Genomic DNA, 21,614 nt, shown 5'->3' with positions numbered 1-21,614 from the left:
AGAAACTCCTTGGTAAGACAGCTTCTTATCCACATAGTCCTACCCTGTGCTAATATTACACAACCAAAACTCTCCTGTCCCAGCGTCCTCAAGATCCTGTTTAGGAGCAATATACAGAACATGCAGAGGCTTCACTCCAGGCAGCATTGCCTCAAGACAGAGCAATAGCTTCAGATGAGGATCAAGTCACTAATTTGATTTCACTGCTTAAAATAAAGAGTACATTTTAAGAACTCCCTGAATGTAATCAAACATGTCATACAGTAAGTGTGGATTTCCTCAGTCTACAGACATTCTGTGTATAAAACTGCAAAGTATTGCAGAGAAAGTTAATCTGAGTAACAGCAGCAGGATGTATGCATAGAACTATGTTATCACATGGATATGTCCCTGGAGTTATTATGTTCATACTAATTCATTAAGAAACAAGGGATGCTCTACTAGTAAGAATATTTTCTCAGGTGGCTTTTAAAATCTAGTCTATATTTTCTAACAAAATCCTTGAAGATACTGAAATTTTTGGGACAGATCACTTTTTTTTTTAAATCACTGGGTTTTTTTGACCCATCACAATAGTGGCCTCCTCTTATTACCCCTGTAAAATCATACCATCTTTGAATCTATGAAATGAACAGTTTCAAAGGTGGCAGTGAAGTTCCTTACCTTTTTTAAGCATAGCAAATGCCTGTGGATCAGCAAATGATCTATTTAAACTGCTCATCTACAACATCTGCAGGTTTATGTCAAAGTTCTGGCTTAAACTGACAAGCAGAAATCCTTCAAACAGCAGAAATGTTAGTATTACCAATTTTGGGTATAATCTGGTCTGCTCTAAGTATAAGCACAGTTGTGTTCAATAGTTCATTTCTCTCCAAAAAAATGCAGGAAGCTTCTTCTACAACCACTCTGTGCTACAGGGCTTAGGAGGAGCAAATGTAGAACCTTGCTTTCTTAACAATTCAAGTCTGAAAACTGCTGCTACAGTCTCCAGAAAGAGACTGTCCACAAGGAACAGTTCACGTCAGGCTCAGTCAAGCCCTCAGTGCTACAGCAGGAATTACCACTGAGAACCTCACTGGCTTCTCAGCCGTGAAACCAAGCCCATCAGTTGTTAGCTTTTTAGTGCTAACCCCACTCTACAAGCACTTTTAAATGTGCACATAGGAACACTTGCTTTAAGACAAATTAAAAATTGATAGGCACTTATGTCTACTTAAGAAACATGCACCCACTCTTGTGTGCATAACCTTGCAAGTAAGTCACCTACCAATAGCAGTAATGAATCAGCAAAATAAAGGTTAAGGTCCTCAGTTATAAAGGCAAAACATAAAATACACTTTCATTAGCACAGTGATCCTTACTTCATCTTGTTCCCCACCACCTTCTTCATTGTAGTTGAGGATATTTTCTCTGATGTCCTCCAAATCCTCATGATGTGCAGATACCTGGTAAACTCCTCCATTCAGGCCCTTCTGTGTCTTCCAGCGAGCCCAAAGGAATATAGCGCTGAAGAGAGCTGTGCAAACACACAGGAGCAAACCAGAGCATCATTCAGAAACAAATAAAACCTTGTGGACAGCAGTGCTGCAGCACTGCTTTGCAGCCAGAGCCCTAAGGCTCTAGTTTTGTGTTTCTCACCAAATGCTGAATGTGGTTACAAGTGAACAGAGACAGAAGGCCTTTAAAGAGCATTTTAAATGCCCTTTAAAAGACAACCTTGAAGTTGTCAAAGAACTGAACAACCCAACTGGTGCTCAGAGACCGAGCATTTAATGTCAAGTAAAAATGCACACAAAGGGGCAGGACTTCAGTAAGGATGTGTTGACAGTAAGAGATACACAGAAATGAAGCATGAGAGGGCATGAGATAAAAGAGGGAATTACTTTTATACATTCTATTAGGAAAAAAAAATCAGGCACATTTTACCTTAACATCCATGAATTTAAACATTTTTGTTAAATGCTTAGGTGCATTTCACACACTGACAGTTGGAAAGACTCAACACTGGGTAAGTAGAATTACTAAGTAAACAGAAACTTGCACACCAATGGGTTACCAACTCTACAGAAACTGACAGAAGCTCTTAGCAAGTCCTCAAACCATACTGCATACCTTGAACCACTGCCAATTCTCTATCAGTGAATTAAAGAGACCAGAATCTCTTAGAAATCTGCATGGCAGAGCACAGTGCATTGCAGCAGCATCTGGATGTCAGTGGGTCTTCAAGTAGTGCACACAGGTCCATGCTCTGCACTGCGCTGTGCAGCTACACCCTTGAAGCTGAACCAAGGTGTGCATTTACCTCTTCCTCCATGCCTCCCCATTAACATAATGTGCCACACAGATTTTCACACATGGTGACTTCTTGGCAATTTTTGTTTTTAACTGAGCTCATTTTGACATACTTAACAAGGGTTTAAATGTACATTACTCCTTTCACTATGATCACCAGTAGAACGCTAAAGCTTATGGTGAATACAGCCCATGGTCCAAAGAGTGTAAAACCAGAAGTACCCCACCAAAGATCTCTTCCACATAGAGACCAATCCTGTTCTGTGCTCAGAATCTTGAGCTACCATTAAAAGCATTCTATGAAGGTCATTGTTTCTTTGAGCTAAGAATTAGACCTAAGGCTGCTGCAAGCTCCAATGTCTTTAACTGAACAAAATGAGTTGAAGTTCTGTTGTGGCAGGGAGGGATGGGGGAGTTTCACGTGATATGAAACCAATGTGAAGCCACCACAATATTGATTTACTTGAGCTTCATATATGTAATAAGAAAAGCAACTTTTCTAACATATTGGAAATGTATACATTTATAACTAAACCTGCATTAATTAATCACTACATGCATGACCACCTTCTAGAGGCTGCATAAGAGAAAGAGCATCTGAAATCTTGACAGCAAGGAATTTTATTCACAGTTCTCCTAGCAGCAGTTACAGTTGTGTGACAGTGCCATTGCTAACCATATCAACTGCAATTTTCACAACATGCACCACTTGTTTTTTTGCTCATAACTCTGACCTGAAAGATTAGCAGGATTATTAGCCACAGGAAGTTTTTGCAGTCAAGTAGAGGCAGCCATACAAGGTCGGCTCACAATGAAAGTCCTCTGACACAGCCAAACCCCCGCCTTTAACACAATGGTCTGTTAACCTCAGCTACTGGGATTCCAAAAGCTGTGAAAACAGTTAGCTTCCCAGGTTATTTGCTGTTCATATTTGCATGGCAAACATTATTTAGCAGAGCTGGGGAAAATGATGGTATTTCAAGTAGCTACACAGGTGGCTTCAAAACAGTCCACAATGCCCCTTTTTCCTCTTTGAGACCAAGTACCTCAGCCTGAAAATGACTGAGGAAGCCAAAAGCAGCTGTTAGGAGCTGTGACACAACTGGTCAAACGTGAGAGGCTGCTCCTGCCTGACCAAGTGTATTCCTATCAGACAGTGCATTCCTCCTAGACACAAAAATCTGTTCCATGCTCAGTAGTATTTTAAGCAGTGCTTATCTGGCAGCAATTTCCACTCTTGCTGTTCAATTGAATTTGCTTCCAATTATGCATCTGAACAGTTCCTTAGCAATGAAGTGAAAATGTGCAGAAAATAAAAATGCAAGGACTTCCCATAGTTCACAGATGATGACTCACTCAGCAACACACGCTCACAGGGGTGAGAAGTTACTGATGGCAAAGAAATGAAGGCAGAGTCAAGTCTCCATTAGGAAACTGAGTTTTTCAGCAGAAGGATGAGATGAGAACTATTCAGGACAAGACAGATAAATGAGTTCACCAAAGGTAATACAAGATGTAGTTGCCATAACTACCTAACAGTGCCAAAAAGCAAATGCAGATGGCAAACATGGAACTAAAGCTCAGGCCAGTATCCTTGTGGAAGATCGCCAGTGTGATTTCACAGTTCCGCCCAGTATAGCCATCAGGGCAGTGACACTGGAACTTGGTTGGTGACTGCGAGATGCAGGTGCCATAGTGACAGGGCCTCTTGGCACAGGCGGTGTAGACACACTGTCTGCCAGTGGCATTCTCCGCGATCATGTGTCCTGGAGGGCAGCTGAAAAGACAAGGGCAGACTCTGAGAAAAGTAAGCATGAAAGACAGCATTTAAGATTTTAAACCAGTCTTTGATGACACATTAGGTACAGCTCCTGAAGTAGCTATTAAAAGTAAACTGCTTAGAATAACTACAGGATTCCTAAAGCAGCCAGGCTACAATGAGCTCCACAACATTAAACCCTTATGTCTGGGGGCTTTCAGAACTCAGGTAGCTCCACTGGCTACTGCAAGATTACCCATGAAGAAGTAGCTGGATTAAGGTTTGCAATTCTGTCTAGGCAGGACAAGCTATGCTGTGTTCTTTCTGTTTCCATCACAGTGAATATCAAGGGGAAAAAAGAAAAGTGTCTAGAAAACTCCATTTGTGTGGACAGTGGCAGTCAGTAGCACTTAAAGTGTACTTTTTCATGGCACAACTAACTTGAGCTAGTGTTGTCCTAAGCTAAGCCCCAGACACACACAAGAACTCTGAAGCTTTCTGATGTGGTGCTTCTGATTCAACTTGCGTGGCCTGTAAGGGAACAGAGGTCACAGCTTAAGACAGTGTAAGAAGTCAGACACTAACAAAAGAAAGCACAGCTCCACTGCACAGCACAAGATCCAGAAGCCAGCCTAGCCATGCTAGCACTCCATCCCACTCCAGCCAACGCCTCCCTCTTTGCCTGGTTTTCAAGGCTTACAAACATTCTGGATTTGCCACTATTCTTTACATGTTTTCCATTAAGACAGTCAGGAGAAATTGTTACAGAATCAAAGGAGATGTGGTGATTTACATCAGCTACGGGCAGGATCTAAAAGGCCACTGTTCTTTAAGTAACTTGGTGCCTTCTGCAAGCTTCCAGCTTGGCGTTCCACTGCAGTTCAACCAGTTTGATGAGATTGCCAGTGGCAACCTTCAACTTGCACACTCAAGCAGCATCCACCCTTTCCTACCTGAATCTGGAGGGTTTCATGCTTTTACTTCCACCAATTACCTGCATTCATGCATCATCCACAAGTCAATACAAATAAATTCCTGGTTACAAGGGTTATTCCTACAAGCCTCTGAAGAACAGCCTTCTTTGACACCTTGGGCACTCAGTACTGACACCAGCTCCTTCACATGAGTATCCAGAGGGATCATGTAGTTATTAAATCTGACATCCTTCATACATCCTGAGGCAAGGCAAAAAGAGACTGTTTTAAAAGCAATTCAGCAAGAATGATTTGAAGCAGCTGTAAGATTTGGCAGTTTATGTTTAACAAAGGACCTGGACTACCAAGGTTTAAATCTAGGACTGGATTTTTACCTCAACTTCCATGGTGTCATTCTCCATTTTCTGACTGATTTAAGTTTTCATTAAGATTTCCAATGTTTTCCACAAGACCCAAGTGCTGTGCAGACCTCTATCTCTGTGTGTGTGTGTGTGTGTTCAAGACACAGATGTGTTCTGCTGAACACATACCCTTTCACTAGGTTTTCACTAGAAAAGTCCAAATCTGTTATATTCTTCAATGTGTATCAGTATAAATTTGTCTTCAGTTTCAGTTATAGCTTACAGCTTAACTTTATGAAGAGAAAACCACAAGTAACAGTGAAACAGCCTTGGGTCACTGATAGAAGTTTTGTGCTGAAGATGTGTGGCATTAATTTCTGCGCACAAGATGCCTCAAGATAAAAACATATGCCTCAATGAATTAAGTGCATTTTACAACTTCAAACTCTTGAAAGTTTCAGCTGCTTAATAGCAACAGTAATTGTACCAATTAATGACCTTCATGTAACCATTTGACTTTTTCCATCTATTTAACTATTATGCCTACAAATAAAAATCAAAAATATAGCCCCTAGTTCTCAGCATAAACTTTAGTCATTGGAATGCTTCTAATGAAACAGAACAGTAGTTTTCTACATAATTTGTGATACACTTTGGTTCTAAGTTGTTACTCTATTTAATGCACATATGTTTTATGTTTTCTCATTCCACTTCTGTGTTGATCACTGGAATACTTTTTACTGGTGAAAAATTGCACCTTGATCAAATAGATTTACTAGAATGTGGCTGAAGAGGGGAAAGGCATGGGAGAGAGAGGAGACAGACAGATACCAGGCACATCTAACCAAGTAATGTGTGTCTTCCTGGTCAATACAAAGGATGTGCTGTGTACTTGTGCATTACTTACTTTTATATGAACTGAGGACAGAGTAAAAGGTTCTTACAGGATATCTTAACTCTCATTTCTCTATGTTTCCTCTTCACAGAATCACAGAATGTAAGGGGCTGGAAGTGACCTTGAAAGATCATCTAGTCCAAACCCACCCTGCCTTTGTGTAACTATTGCATTTCCAAGCTGGAAGCCACTCAGTTCCTAAAAATTCAATTGTTAGCTCTAATTCAGTAAACCATTTCTAATTTTAGTTAATGTTTCAAGAGAGTGACTGTACAATCCAGTCATATGTGTTTGGTTGGAAAGCACAGCTGCTGAATGGTCTGGACAGAACCAAGCAATGAACCAGTTCTGTGTAAATAATGCAATAAGCCATTCACAGTCCACCTGGGAGATGCCTGTGGATCTCCAGTTACAAATGCTTTACGTGCACTGTGAACAAGCCAACAGTATTTGCACATAATCCTCTGCTGTACCTTTTTCCTTGTCAGCAGATTTTATCTGTCCCTGTTGCAAAGTGCCACGCAAGAAGCCTGTTTCCTTTGGGCTCTATAGAAACAAGAAAGCTTCTTACACAAGTGCCCATGCAGTACCAATACACCATTTTCATGTGTCCATATCCTAAACACTGAGATGAGGAATTCCTTACCTTGAAAACTCTTGTTTTGATTGAATGGGTAGGTGTTTCCAAGGACCAAGCTGCTGGGGTCAATCACAATCTCTTTGTATGCTCCTGCTGCTTTCAGAATTTCTCTCCTCCCACCTCCTTCATAAAGGCGAAGAGTAAATTCATTTTCATTTCTCTCCAGTGTGATATGATGCCATTCACCATTATCAACATGGTAGGAGGGAAGGCTTACAGAGTAGTCTCCATCACCCAGATTGTATGAGACCATTAAGAATCCCTGAACAATCTTGGGACAAATTAACAAAGTAGTAAGAAAGAAAAAGTCACCACCTGACATTTTGAATTGATCTGTAACTTTCATGTTACTTGAACTAAGATTTGTATGTAATTATCAGTCCTAAGGCATTTCATTTAGGGTAAGTTTACAGTGCACATACAGCGTAATATGAAGATGGTTTGGGTGCTACCAGACTAGACAAGCCAAATACTGTTAGCAGGGTACTGACAGCACTATGTGTTTCACTCAGGGTAATTTTACCCTGCTTCTTTCAGACAAATGAATGGGGCTCTTGAAACGTTTGAGAATCTGGTGCATCATTTCTACACCACTGCTCAAAGCAGCTGATCTGAAGAGATGGCAGTGGTCTGTATACAATAACAGGTTATCACTCTCAGAGTCTGACACCGTTACAAGTGCTACAGGCATCATTCCTGGCAGGGTCTGAACTATGCAGCATTGGCCGCTTGTGACTGTGACTGAATAGGATGCCAGAGTAGACACCTTACCAATCCTACTCTGTTTCAGTTCCATTTCCAACTCTTTATCTAACGTTTTTCTGGGCTAAGTACTCACTGGCACGGATCTAACTTAATGCTATTACTGGCTGGAATGCCTTGCTCACCTGTAGGGTGATGTGTTCATCCTTATTTCGAGACAACATGCTGGTGATGACGCTGTCAGGCTGCCGAGTCCTAATCATAGCTTCAAACTGCGTCCTACGGGCAGGCACACTGACGGGAAGCTGATAGCGAATGTGACTTCCTGGCCCAAAGGTGTATTCTTTGGAAACTACAAAGACAGGATAAAAACCTTTAAACCATTTCATAAGGAAAGGAAAATATTTTCTCCATTATTTTTGTAGTAAGACCTGAAAGTAAAAGGAAAAAAACTGTAATGCACAGCAGGGACCCATGAGACAAAACTTGTCTTTTGGCATGCGTCCCTTTGTCCACTTCCATGACTTCTGCAGCTGCTCTTGCACTTGATCTTCCTCTGTAAAGAGATGATTTCCCTCCTAACTTGACCCTGCTAATGCTTCTCCTTAACAGTACCCTTACTGTATGACAGTATGAAAGCAGAAGCTCTGACCAAAACAAAACAAAGTAGACAAAGTATTAAGTACTACAACCAATTTTCACACCCTGCTACCTTACAGATAGCTTTTTGCTGCAAACTTTGACTCCACAAGGGCTACAGAAAAGATCTTATGACACCAAAACACAGATCCTTAAGTCTCTTCCTGACACTAACATGGCAGTAATTTCCAGCTGTGCTAGTCTGAAGCTAGCTAGAATGTTTTGGTGAGAAGAACTAGATTACAGGCTGTGAGAAGAAAACAATGGTGATGTCCACTCATAGGCTTGCTTAGATGTCTAAGAACAAGAATTCAAACATAGATAACAGAGTTGCTCTCTGTCTGGGCTTTGGGCTGCAATATTTTTCCTCTCTAACCTAACTTGCCATCTTTCTGATTAATCCACCTGCTTCCTAACCCCCCTGGCCGACCCTCCAATCTTCCTTGGGCACAAGGCAACATATGGGGTAAGGTGGAGAGGGGTGGGAGAAGGTGGAAGGGCTATTGGGAGCTCCTCCTGGGGACTCAGGTTTCTGGGAGGGCTGTTTCTGTGTGTTTTCTGGTGTTTCTGTATTACCTTTTAACTTGCATATTTCTGTATATGTCTGTATCTATTGTAAATATCTGCTTGTGTATTGTGCTAAACTGTAAATAGAAAGCTTCATTCAATTTCCAGAGCTGCTGAGTCTAGTCTGGGTGATTTTCCAAAGTGGGGGGGCGTGCAACACCCAAACCATCACACCAGTTCCTGTTGTGTAGTTCTAATTCTGCACAGTAAAGTGGTACTTGCACACTCACATTTAGGTTTTAGGTTATCAGATATTTCTGAAACAGATGCAAATTCAAACAATTGTGATAAAAACAAATAATTTTGTTCTCAAATCTTTTGTCATGCAGTCTCCATTACACAGTTATGGCACAAACACTCTCAGGATTACAGAGATTATCTGATACTGAGAAAGTAATTTCTCCAAGACTATAAGAAAATAAACTGTTAAAACCACAGACAACTACATTGAAATATGGCTTTACACAGAAACCACCTCAGCAGCCATTACCTGCAAACATTTTAAGCTCTCTGTATTGCAAACTTTACCAGCCCATCAAAGACACAACTGAAAAACAGACTTCACCTTTATCACATCGATAGCCATAGTAACCCGGCAAACAGTGACAAGCAAACGAGCCCCAGTCTCCAAGGCACCTCCCATGAACACCACAGGAAGAAGACCCCATAGTCTCACAGCTCCCATCCGTAAGTGTGCAGCCAGGGAAGCTATTCAGGGACTCTGCAGGAGACTGAAGGTCATAAACCTTCAAGAGAAAATCACAGGACACTGAAATATTACTTAAGAAACACGCTCCATTTTTAAACAGAAATGGTCATGCCACGTAACCGTCTGTTCTCCATGGCTAAGTTTGCCTTTCGGCATTCAGATTTCAGCTTCTTCTATAAAGACTGCATTTTGCCTAGGAGAGAACTCAACTGACTATGAAAGTAAAACAATCCCTAATATTTTACAACAATGTAGACAGCTGGCATAAATACACCAATACACAACTGCTACTCAGAAGTTGCCTGAATGAGCAAAGGAGCTTGGAAGACAGCTGCATGAAGCAGAAGATGAAATAGGCTCACAAGTACATCTGTTTGTAAGGGAGAAATAACTTTTCAAGGTGGCTACTCTAACGACGACAGAAAAATCCAGAATGTTTTTGTAGTTTACACTGATATAGGGAGGCATTGAACAAACAGAAGTAAAAATTCCAGGTAGAGTACAAATCTCCCAAAAATCTAATCAAGTTGGAAACGCTACACTTCTCTTACCTGAGTATCCAAGATTAAATTGCGCAAACAACCAGAAAAGTGTTTGTGTTGCAACTGTGGGTAGGAGTAGGGTAACGATTCTTTCACACCACCCAGCTGCAGGACATGGTTCGCACTCAAATACCTTCAAAAATTACATGAATAACAGAAATAGATGTGAATTTAACTTCAGCCATAAGCATTATGTAATAAGGCAGATAAACAAACATCTACATTGCCTTTCCAAATAAAGGAGCTTTATAAAGTAACAAAAGAGTGCAACTGTTTTGTCTTTTTTCCTGTGAAACAGAGAGCTGAAGCCATCACTCCTCTGAAGGGTAACTGATTTTTCAGACATGATAGTGAAGTCTGTTGGTAGCTTAACTACAGGACTATTACGATTCAAGTATGCTTGTGTTCAAGACACCACATTCTCCTTCTAGTCCTTCTGCAGGTGTTAATTCCTCCTATACTGCAGGAATACTACAAAAAAGACTGTTTTGTGGATGATAAAGGCCAGAAACCTAAAAGTTAGGTCAATGTGGTCTACAAGGTACAGCAGACACATAGAGGCTCTGCAATGTATCCTCATCATCTCTCTGAGGCAATGAATTCCACATATTTCTCACTGAGTTTCTTTTTTCTCTGAGTTACCAGTTCTGCATTTTCGTTTTCATTTGTTCTTGTATTTTTCCCCTTTCTATCTGCTTCTTGCATGACCAGGAGGGCTTCATGCATCTGCTGACAAGGCTTAATTCCAATACGAATCAACACACTTGCTGGAACTATCTGTTCCACAGCCCAAGTATCTTTATTAGTGCAAATGTTTCCTTAAAATATAACCTGAATATTCCTCACTGTAACTTAAGTTCCCATACAGATGAGATTGTCTAAATCCTCTTTGTAGTGTTCTTTTATATACACTGAGACTTATCATGTCTCTCCTCAGTTTTCCCTTCTTTCAGTTAAGTGACCTCAATTCCTTTATTCTTGCTAAGTCTTACTCTCAAGGCAAGCTGATTACAGTCTTCTCTAGACTATACCCAGTTGTACACATCTATCCTGCTCCATGGTACACAAACTGGACCCAGAACTCCAACTGAAACCCAGCAGCACTAACCAGAGTGGAAGGATTATTTTCCATGCCTCAGAGACATAAACAAGTTGAGGTGTTACTGTGTAGTGCTTACCTTTTTCAGCTTAATGTGGCATTTCTGAGTCCCTTTCTAACTACCACCTGGACCTCTTACTGATATTCAGCAGCTGTTGCCTTCTCTCTATTTGAGATTGAAAATAGGACCAGGAAATAGAGTAACCAGTTTGCTGAGATCATATTTAATTCCCAGCCATGCCCTCCAACGTACAGGTAATTTCTCCTAGCTCAGTGTCATCAGTAAGGGCAACAAGCATCAGCCCAAAGGGCTAAATTATGCTGAATCCAAACCCCTACTGCAGGCAGCTGAACACATCCCTCTGCTTTGAACATGATGACTCCTTTTTGAACAAGATTTTCCACCTTTTCCAGTTTTAACCAAGGGCTGGCCCAACAGTACAAGCAATTTAAACCACCAAACTCGGTGCCCCACTTTGCCTGTGTTGGACAAGGAGGAAAGCTAGATTGTATGTCTCATCAGTACTTTGTACGAGTGGGGCAGGCTGTGAAAGCTGAGGTGTGAGCAGTGCTCCTGCCTGTCCTAGAACAGGCAGTAACTTTGGATCAGACAAAGTCTTAAATTTGCCCAAAGTTGTCAGCAGAAGCCCTCATACTTATACCAATCAGACATTAAAACAGATTGAGGATCCAGAGTTACTACCATTAAAAGGTGAGCTGGCCCAGTTGAACAAGGTTCTCAAGAGCAGGCTTACAGCAACTTGATAAATAAAGTGAGAAATCCTGTGGACTAGGGATGGTACACAGTACCCAGGAGAGCTCTGGTACTGGCCACAGAGCGTCCTGGGGTTGCTGTTTAGTATGGCAGCAATATTGGAAGAAGACTGGTTCCTTTAAATTTGTTTAGCATTTTAAGGTCCAGACTTGGCCCAGGAGGTCCCCGAGAAAAGCAAATGCTTATATGCTTCCAGTCACTAATGACTTAACTTCAATTTGAGAGGTGAAATGTTCAAAGGCCCTACAATAAAATGGCTTGGAGTGAATCTCCTGCGATGTACCTGGCTTCTCGTGGGACAGACCCAGAGACTTCACAACTTGTGCGATCCTCGGTTGACAGCCATCTGCCTACTCCTTCTATCTCTGAGACAACCGCTGCACCGCAGTGATCCAAAATGAACCGAACGTCCTACACCAACACACACAGTTCCTCAGTTAAGAACTTCTGGAGCATTCAAGAAACAAGTCACATCAAATACACATCTTTCTAGTTTTGCATACCATCAAGCAAAAGGGTTGTGGGGTTTTCCTGCTCTGCTTTCTCTTAGCAATAACCAGTAAAGCCACAATGGAAGTATTCAAGAAAAGCAAGCACTTAACTCTGCATTTAATTTATGCTTCTCAGTAGTTTCACTGCTTTCATAAAAACTGCAACTGCATTTACAAATAAATAATTATCTGCTTTTTGTGCACAGGTGATCAATTTCAGGTCCAGTTGTGTAACCTGACTGTAGCAAATTACAATTAAGCCTTTATGCACCTTCCACGTGTGCTGGAGAGTTTAAAATACATGAAAAAAAAAGATTCCTCTGATTCTGGAATACAGATTACAACATAGGTAGGTTTGAAACTGACAATGCTGTCTTCCTGAAATTTGTATTGTTAATCAAACCTACAATGTAATAACTCTCTCTGGCTTTCCTGCCCTTCTCTTTCTGCACAGGGAAATTCTGTTGGAAATATAAATATTCTGATGTGGAAAAAATCAAATAACTGACCTGGCCTTTGGTTCTGACTTCTAGATGATGCCACTTCTTGTCCGCTACATTCAGCTGACTTGGGAACTGCAGCATCACAAAACCTGAGCCGTGGCTCATCTTCAGCACAGGAATACCACCAGCAAGTTCTAATACAGCATGAACAAGAACTTAAATTCAGCTAGGAGAATCCTTCCCTTTTGGATATGTTAGCAGCTAGTGAATGCACTGATTTACAGGTTAGCACCAGTCACATAAAACAAGGTTCACGACCCAAAACTAGAATTAGATGACTTCTAGTATGCAAAAAAAAGTTCATTTGATGCAATACTTATTTTTGTACTTCAGCTTGTTCCACTTCTCTGTCAGAACACTGAAACTAAGTCCTGGTAAGCAATCTGCACGTTTGTACTGGTGTAGCACATTTTCAATGCTCTACAACAATTAACGCATGCAGGTTTCACTCTCTCCTATCTTCTACTCAAACTTATAAATAACAGCAAAACAAAGCAAAAAAAAAAAGGTAACTGATTAACAGTGTCCAACAACATTACCTTTCAATTCATTAGAAAAATGCCAATCACCCTGTGCATTGTTTATTAATTCACAAAAAACAAGCACAAGCAACATCTTAAATAGGTGTCAACATTAAGGAATGTGTTTTACTTAGGTATACATTTTCCTACAGTGGCACACTGGAGCTGGATTCATCCATCAAGTCAGTGTCTGTTTAAAAAAGTGTAGAAATGCCCCAAGACTGAAAGCAGTTTAAGTGGATTTTTCTCACCAAACTTGGTAAGAATGACATGCAACTAAGACTGCATTAATCATGTAATACCTATCTTCAAAGTACCTAAATTCCTTTATAGCATTAGAGCTTTCCTAGGGGGATTATTTCATATATATATATATCAATCTGTCTAGTTTGCTCTCTCCTTGATTTCTACAGCTTTGAAATGGACCTAAAGTTATAGGTGCAGGCTACAAAAATAGACATCAAAGAAGGAAGAGCTATTAGTAAATGTTTCAAAAATATCTTTAAACCAGAAAATAAATTATTTCATAAGACAGGAAGGCAGAATCCATACTCTAACTACTACACTGTTCATAGACAACCCAGTTTCAAAAGACATTTAATTTTTTCACACACTTTTGCAGGAATACCTATTGCAATGAAGTTTTCTGTCCTCCCAGGTTCTGGATTTGATAAAGGACCACTATATAGTAAAAGTCCATCTGGTACAACTGTAATAAACTCTAGAGAGAGTGAGCTTTCAAAACAAGGTCTGATGGGACGAAACCATGCATAACCATTTCCATGGAAACTGTGCTTAGTCTGCTGGCAGTCTGGTCCATGAAACAAAGCAGGACAAAGACATCTGAAAGAGCACCAACACATGAAACAGTCAGTATTTCCCAACATACAGCTTTGTTTTGTTGCTTTGCTAGCACTTAAATCACATTTTAAAAATGGGAGTGAAACAATAAATACTTTAGCAGAGTCTCAGTGGTGCTTGATTAAAGTATTTTAGGAGTACAATGCATATTTTCCACTGCTATCACTGATACTTCTATTATTATGCTTCCAGAAAAAGAAAAATAAAGCTCAAAACAGAACACACCTTCCTTTTCTTCTTTCTGAATTAGGAAGTCTCTAAAAACAACACAATTTTTTTTCCCAGAGTTCTATTTTTGACTCACAAACTATTTCCATGACTTCTAGGACTACGGTGCCATTAGTGGGCCACTAGTAAAGATGCCGATGTCATTGGGTTTACACTCCAGAGCACTCATGGGTTTTTATGTTTCTCCTCCGGTCAGAAGTCCATTTATGATCTTTTTTAGACCTGTATCCTTTAATCTCAACAACTTAGAAACAGAAGAGAAAAAAAAGGAACAGAATCCACAGCAAAAGTTTTCTCACCTGTAACCATTCAAAGTGTCGATACACATCCCCCCATTGAGACAAGGACCTTGAGGGTAGGAGGCACAAGACTGATGAACTCTGTCCCTAGCTGCACAGGTGCAGACTGCATTGATGGTGGTTGTTATTGAGACAAACGACACACTTCCAGTGTCCATCACTGTTGGGATGTCACTCGTGGCAAGGTAGTTTGTACAACCGCTGCTCCCACTACATTTTGCACTCCTACATTCATCTACATCAATCTGTGAAATGTTCAGTTGCAAAGCTGACTGGATCTAAGAGAAAATACAGTTTAACATAATGAATGCTTCTACTTAGTCTGAAAAATCTAAGCACCATAGACTTCATGGGATGCTTTAGTTTCCTGAGTATTAATGAGAAGCATCCTCAACTATAGAGTTAACCCATTTGACAAATACAGGAAAAAAATTTATAGGAGCAGTCTTTCCTAAAAACTGAATCGTTGACACAACTGAATCTGAACATGTTAAATCTGTACTGGCCAATTGCTGTTCTTTCCAAGGGTCAAAGCCCTGAGAGCAGTGATAGTCCACCTTCAGAGCTGTGCTGTCTGCATCACACTGCCCTGCACCCTGAGAGCAACAGGCATGGTTTAGCTGCAAACAGGAGAAACATCCTTCTCTGTTAGTTATACTCAGATACCACTTCTTACAGACACAGGAAAATGCAGGGCTGAGCTGCATTCAGTAATAATGTCCACATACACTTCCCTGACGAGAATTAAGGTTCAGTCTACTGATCTGTGCCCCATACACTTAAATTTAATGTCAGACTGTCTGAAACAAAATGTGGTCAACTCAGCATAGTGGATACTGTATTCTATTCTACATTAATCATTCCTATTCATTAATCATTCATCATTAATTGGGGTTGCACCTGTAAGCCCAAATACCCACACAAAAATAACAGCCTCACTGTATACATAGGTCTTGTAAAGTAGTAACTCTGCAGTTTGCAGCTTCTAATCTGAACAGGCTGAAGAACTAGCAGAAAGCACAAAGAGGGAAGAAAGCTGTGCACAGTAAGCCTGAGGGCAGTAACAGAGCTGTCATTATCTCAGACTTTCTGTGCTTCTGCCAGTAGCCTACACACTGAACTAAGTTATCATGAAGTTCGTTCCCTGGCACACAGACTTCTCCCTTCTACCTGTTTGGGGATTCTGCACTATAAAGCTTCAGAATTTGATTTGTTATTTGCTGACATTAAAATGATGTGTATTTAGTGCCCAAACCCAAATACAGGAGACCTCACTGCACTCATGGTTGGCTATACCAAAGCATACAAATGTAAAACTCACATAAGATATTAAATGTATCATGAAAGAGAGTGTAAGTTTTCAAGTTACAAAATGCACAACAAAGACCTTAAAAATAACTTAGAAAATATCAAAGCAAATGCATAAATACTAAAGTGCTTTTTTCTCAGTGTGCAGTCATCTCAACTCACCAGCGTCAGGATGCTGACCTTCGTAATCAGCTGTCAGTATATCCTCAAGTATTATAACATGTCTTGAAAAACATTCTCCCAAAGGCATAAAATATACTTTACAATGACATGATGCATCCTGTCAATGCAGTTTCATGTCTGCTGCCCACATCTATCACCATTAGTGGAGAGTTTATAATGCACATTCAGACAGATGTGTAACACCACTACAGAAGACCAGTGTATATAACCAACCTTGGCTGCTTTACACTATTAGGATGGATTATTTTTCAGCTAAATAAAAAAAAAAAACAGCTGTTGTAAAGCCATATCCCAAGGAGGTAATGCAAACATATTATTTATTTAGCAATCCTATGAATAATTCCAGTGCTAATTACTTATTTTCTACATTCATAGTTAAACACATGTACAAAACCTACTGGAAAAATTCTTCAGCTATGATTTGTTTTCTGTAAACTGTTAGTGATTACTCACTAGAGCTATTCATTAAATATTAAAAGGTGATATATAATTAACACAAACATATTTTTTCATTAAAATATGTGAATCAATCCCCTTGTTACCATTTTGATGAATTCACCTGCCATATATTATGGCACAGAATATTTTAAGTCTGTGCAATTTTCTATATTACTGTTGCAGTATTTCAATCAATAAGCAAAAGAAGCATTCTTCATGGATACTCTCTGTCTCTGCTGTTTCCTACTTGGTCACTCTGAAGAGTCTCATAACCCACACAAGTATTTAAGAAATAGTGTAAGATGCAGGCAGGTGGTTCCCGGAATCAGGCAAACTCTTCCAAATTCACACAAATGGAAAGTGCTGCTTTCTCTTTGAACAAACCCTCCCTAAGATGTGCGAAGTATTTGACCCAATTATGCTCCCATAGCCACAAATGACACGTTAGGAAGTGCTGTCCTGTCCAGGACAAGTCAGAAGCCAAGCAGCAGCTCCTTGCCTTTGTGCAAGGCTTTAGTGTCTGTTCAGCAGCATCTGCAGGACTTCAATAAAGCCAAAATCTGGAGGACCACAAAAAAAAAAAGTGGGGGCCAGACAGACTGTATCTGGGTGACTGAATCAGAGGGCATGCAGGATCTGGTGAGAGCAGGGGGCCAGACAGGCTGTATCTGGGTGACTGAATCAGAGGGCATGCAGGATCTGGTGAGAGCAGGGGGCCAGACAGACTGTATCTGGGTGACTGAATTAGAGGGCATGCAGGATCTGGTGACAGAGCAGGACAGTTAGGGAACATGAGGATCAGGAAGAGAACATCTTCTATCCAAAAACTCTTGCTACAGTAAAAACACTGGGAGAGAGAGTCACTTTGCATGTAAAGTTGTCCTTTAGGGATTTAAATGCTATCACAGAATCGGTTGTCTCCATCTCAGCTATCTGTTGCAACTCCTCTTCTAACCTGCATATTCCTTCCAGCAGGATTTTTTCTATGGAGTGTCCTACAGATTACACACCAAAACACTGACAAGAAAACCCACACAACTGCCCCATGGCAGGAATGCCAGCCCAGTCAGCTTTCTGTGACTGAAAAGTGGTTACATTTATTGAACCAAGAGCTAGTAAAACAAGACAGTAATAGTATGTATGGGACTAAGGAAAAGCAAGAAGTTAATTAATTATTTGCTTGACAAGTGGTTTTGTCCCAAGTGAAGCAAAAAGTGTGAGGATCTAGCATGTAGATCTGCAGGCAAAATGCTCTTGCACTGAAGTTCAGGATGTATGCCCTACAAACTCAGTATCTGAGTGAGCTTCACAGATGACAGATTACACAGATAACCCTAGAGAACATACCTCATTTTTAAATGCTGCCATCTCAGCATGCAGTTTCTCAGGTCTGTAATACGCTGAGCCATCATGTACTGCAAATCTTACATCTGTCTGTTTTCCATCAATGTTCATCACACTGAAGACAATGATATCACTGAGCTTAGCGGGTAACATTTTTGCCAGTAATTCCTTGAACTTGTCATGTCTTGTTTTGCCCTCTTCATCTATCCTTACAAACTCCTCTGCTGTGACATCTGAGTTTGGGATGCAATAGTAGATAAGCATTAAACACTGGCAGAACACAGGATAATTTATCAATTTATTTCTTATTAATAATATGAAAGCACACCAAAAATGCCCTACAGTGCTAAACAGATCAAATATTGATATAACACCTACACCACACAATCATTCAGCTACAGAAGCAGCTGATAAGAATTCTCACCAGCAACTCCAACCAACCTGACAAACGCACAGAGGCTGAGTTTTGTATGGCTTCGTTTTCCAGCTCTTTGACGTGGATTTGTACTGTAGATATAACATCAGGACAAACTCCATCAGAAACTCTAATGTCCAAGTTGTATATTCCTTGAGGAGTGTTATCCACCATCATCAAAGAACCAGTCCTCTGATTTAATCTGAAAGACCTGAACACAAACCTTCAGTTAGGAAACCTCACTAACTCCAGATTGAGTGTTTATCTGTTAAAGTAATTCAGAAAGCCTTAAACGTTACTATGAAAGTTAGAGGATCAAAACTTATGGGAATTAACAACCTTTTAAAAGCACCAGAAACACCTTAATTCAGAAACTACAATCTGCAGAACTTACAAAAAGGTGTCTCTGCCATTGGCAAACCCCTAGACTTTCCCAGACTTGAATAAAAGCAGGGTGGGGGTTCAATACAGTCATCACAGCCTGCTCTATGAGATAACTAACACAAAGTGACAAAACGTCTGTACGTCTGGAACAGCAGAAGGTCTGCATGGAATCTCTGCTGGGATCTTCATTTGCCACCTCAAAGGGACCACAATCAGTCATGAGGGCAACATTCCATGACCACTATTATGGAATAGTAACCTCTTCATAGGAAAATAGGCCCAGGGGCTGCTGACAGACAGTCAGTTTTTAATTCTGAACCACATAAAGCTCTTATTCACAGCAGACACAAAGATTTACATTCCTTTTGACATCCATCATCTGTATACGTACACGCATACAACGTGCCACATGCCATCTCACTTCATGAAAGGAACAAATAACGTGTAAGGAGGAATTGAGAACCCAATCCCACATTTCAATTAACAGAAAAAGCTTCACTAATCTGAGTCATGGTTTTCACATGCAATTGTAAATTCAGCCATCAAAGAAGATCAACAAACTCTCTTTCGTTTTTGATTAAATTACTCTGTTCTGCCCTCTGAAATTTAGGGTTCACATTTCATCGACTCTAACATTTGAGAGTAAGTATTAAAAATTCTGCCTGTCTTTAAATTGGATCTTACAGAATGCACATTTTAAAATAAATTAAAGATGACATCTGGCTAAAAGTCAACATCATGGTGTGATCCTCCATTCTCTTGGGAAAAAATAGTTCTTGAATTTCTTTCTACCCAGTTACCCAAACAAAAAGAGCATTCAGAAGGTACATTCATCAATACACTCAATAACCCTGGCTTTAAACACATCCTGAACACAGCAAAACACATGGCAAGTAAAATAATTACAGAAGCATAAATATTACTCATTTTGACACAAACAGAATCCTCACTTGAGCAGTCTTCCTTCAGCAAAAAACGTTTTATTGTCCCAGTCATCTCGATCTGGCGCAAACACTTCCCCGAGCACTGTTGTTGACCATTTTCCTGTTGAGATCAATTATAATAAATCTGCATTTAATTTTTGCTTTTCAGTGCACTTTATACTCTGCTGCATTCATTACTGCATCTATTATTTTCAGATTCCTGCTTAATTTGGTGATGGTTATGAGCCAAGATTCTTAAAATAATGTAGAGACTGTCACAGGGCTTCTCCCATTTCTGGAAATGTGAGCACACTATGGGTGCCACATGAAAGAAGAAAAGCTGCAAACACGGAAGGAAGGAAGGAAGGAAGGAAGGAAGGAAGGAAGGAAGGAAGGAAGGAAGGAAGGAAGGAAGGAAGGAAGGAAGGAAGGAAGGAAGGAAGGAAGGAAGGAAGGAAGGAAGGAAGGAAGGAAGGAAGGAAGGAAGGAAGGAAGGAAGGAAGGAAGGAAGGAAGGAAGGAAGGAAGGAAGGAAGGAAGGTTAGATCACTACTCTGTTATGTCAAACAGCACACAAGTGGAATCCAGCAAAAGAGCAACTTGCAGGGTGCAGCTGGAAAAAGAGGACATGACTGAGAAGAGGAAATGGGCAAGAAGCCACCAAGCTGTGACAGTTCTTTGCCCTTTTCTCAGGCCCTTGTGGGCTGTCACATTCAAGCAGCTGTTCTAAAATAGCAAACTCCAGGGAAGGAGACCTTTGAATGTCACAGCCAAGATCCAGTAACACATGAGATCTTTAAGGTTCAAATCTGGAGCCAGTCCAGTCTAGAAACTTCATTCTCTCATTTCTACACTAAGATCAGGTCACATCTTTTTCTAATTAAGGTGTACTGAGAGTCAGCAAAAACAGCTCAGTGCAGAAATATTTTCTATAGATTAATCTTCTCTAATAATTACCAGAAATTCTACCAGTGCAATGATAACTGAGATACAGTCAAGTCTATCTGGAATGGAATATCTGGCATAATAAACCATGCTTAACCAGGGCCACCAGGACCAGTCAAAGGTCAAGGTTTACAGATTATTTCAGGATAAAACACAGTAAAACAGAAACTCAGGACAAATTTTAGAAAATATTACTAAATTGTTCATCCTCTGCTAAACCTCTCTGATGAGAAAGTCTAAAGCATTTGCTTAATGGTTGCATTTGCTCTTCTCTCTCTCTCTATGATAAGCCTCCTAGCACTGTAGATGCTATCACGGAGCAGCTCTCCTGCCAATATTTCTTGAACTAGGTACTGTGCACTGCTCAAGAACACATGCAGAAACTATTCAAAGACTACAGTTAGAACAGGTTTCCTAGAGGGAGCAGTCATTTACTGCACCACAAAGATTATTATTTTCCTTTAAAAAACAAAACAACCTTTCTCCTGGATCCTTTTTTTGACAACAGGAAACTTCCCTCCACAGATTTCCATCCTGCTCGGCCACACAATGGCTGTTGTGGTGGAGGCAGGACTGGGCTACAATTTCTCATCTATGAATTTCACAGTATCATCATCATCAGAGTTGGAAGAGACCTCACAGATCATCAAGTCCAACCCAATTTCTGTTTATCTAAGCTGCTTCGGTTCTCCCATTCTCATCTCCAGACCCCATCACACCAGATCCTTTCAGGTATGCATACAAAAGACTTTTCCTCTGTGTGGGTGGAAACTAGTGAACAGACAATAGATTTTATTGGCTAAAAATACACTTTTTCTGCACGTACAATATGTACCTGTTTGCAGCCAACATTTCTTTGGTAGATGATCTCTCACAC

The 21,614-nt window shown here is 40.4% G+C and overlaps 2 protein-coding genes across 2 annotated transcripts in view; one reads left to right on the top strand and one right to left on the bottom strand.

Moving 5' to 3' along the window:
* Positions 1–6,451, top strand: part of DPY19L3 (dpy-19 like C-mannosyltransferase 3) — a 48,920-nt gene extending 42,469 nt beyond the window's left edge. Inside the window, exon 21 of the transcript XR_010306035.1 lies at positions 6,314–6,451. The gene's annotated coding sequence lies outside the window, so the exon portion shown is untranslated. The remainder of the gene's footprint in view (positions 1–6,313) is intronic.
* The window catches only part of LOC135184463 (neural-cadherin-like), a 63,392-nt gene that overhangs the window by 4,575 nt on the left and 37,203 nt on the right, over positions 1–21,614 (bottom strand). The window contains exons 19-32 of the mRNA XM_064160266.1: positions 19,821–19,914; positions 18,513–18,697; positions 18,075–18,304; positions 14,799–15,076; positions 14,039–14,253; positions 12,896–13,023; positions 12,179–12,306; positions 10,031–10,154; positions 9,336–9,516; positions 7,750–7,916; positions 6,869–7,133; positions 5,046–5,226; positions 3,825–4,069; positions 1,362–1,516 (exon numbers count right to left, since the gene is read on the bottom strand). Of these exons, the coding sequence (XP_064016336.1) occupies positions 1,362–1,516; positions 3,825–4,069; positions 5,046–5,226; positions 6,869–7,133; positions 7,750–7,916; positions 9,336–9,516; positions 10,031–10,154; positions 12,179–12,306; positions 12,896–13,023; positions 14,039–14,253; positions 14,799–15,076; positions 18,075–18,304; positions 18,513–18,697; positions 19,821–19,914 (2,576 nt within the window). The remainder of the gene's footprint in view (positions 1–1,361; positions 1,517–3,824; positions 4,070–5,045; positions 5,227–6,868; positions 7,134–7,749; positions 7,917–9,335; positions 9,517–10,030; positions 10,155–12,178; positions 12,307–12,895; positions 13,024–14,038; positions 14,254–14,798; positions 15,077–18,074; positions 18,305–18,512; positions 18,698–19,820; positions 19,915–21,614) is intronic.

Source organism: Pogoniulus pusillus, chromosome 20 (assembly GCF_015220805.1).
Source record: "Pogoniulus pusillus isolate bPogPus1 chromosome 20, bPogPus1.pri, whole genome shotgun sequence".
Taxonomy (NCBI): domain Eukaryota; kingdom Metazoa; phylum Chordata; class Aves; order Piciformes; family Lybiidae; genus Pogoniulus; species Pogoniulus pusillus.
Note: the sequence above shows the minus strand (reverse complement) of the source record. Positions and strands in the feature narration are given on the sequence as shown.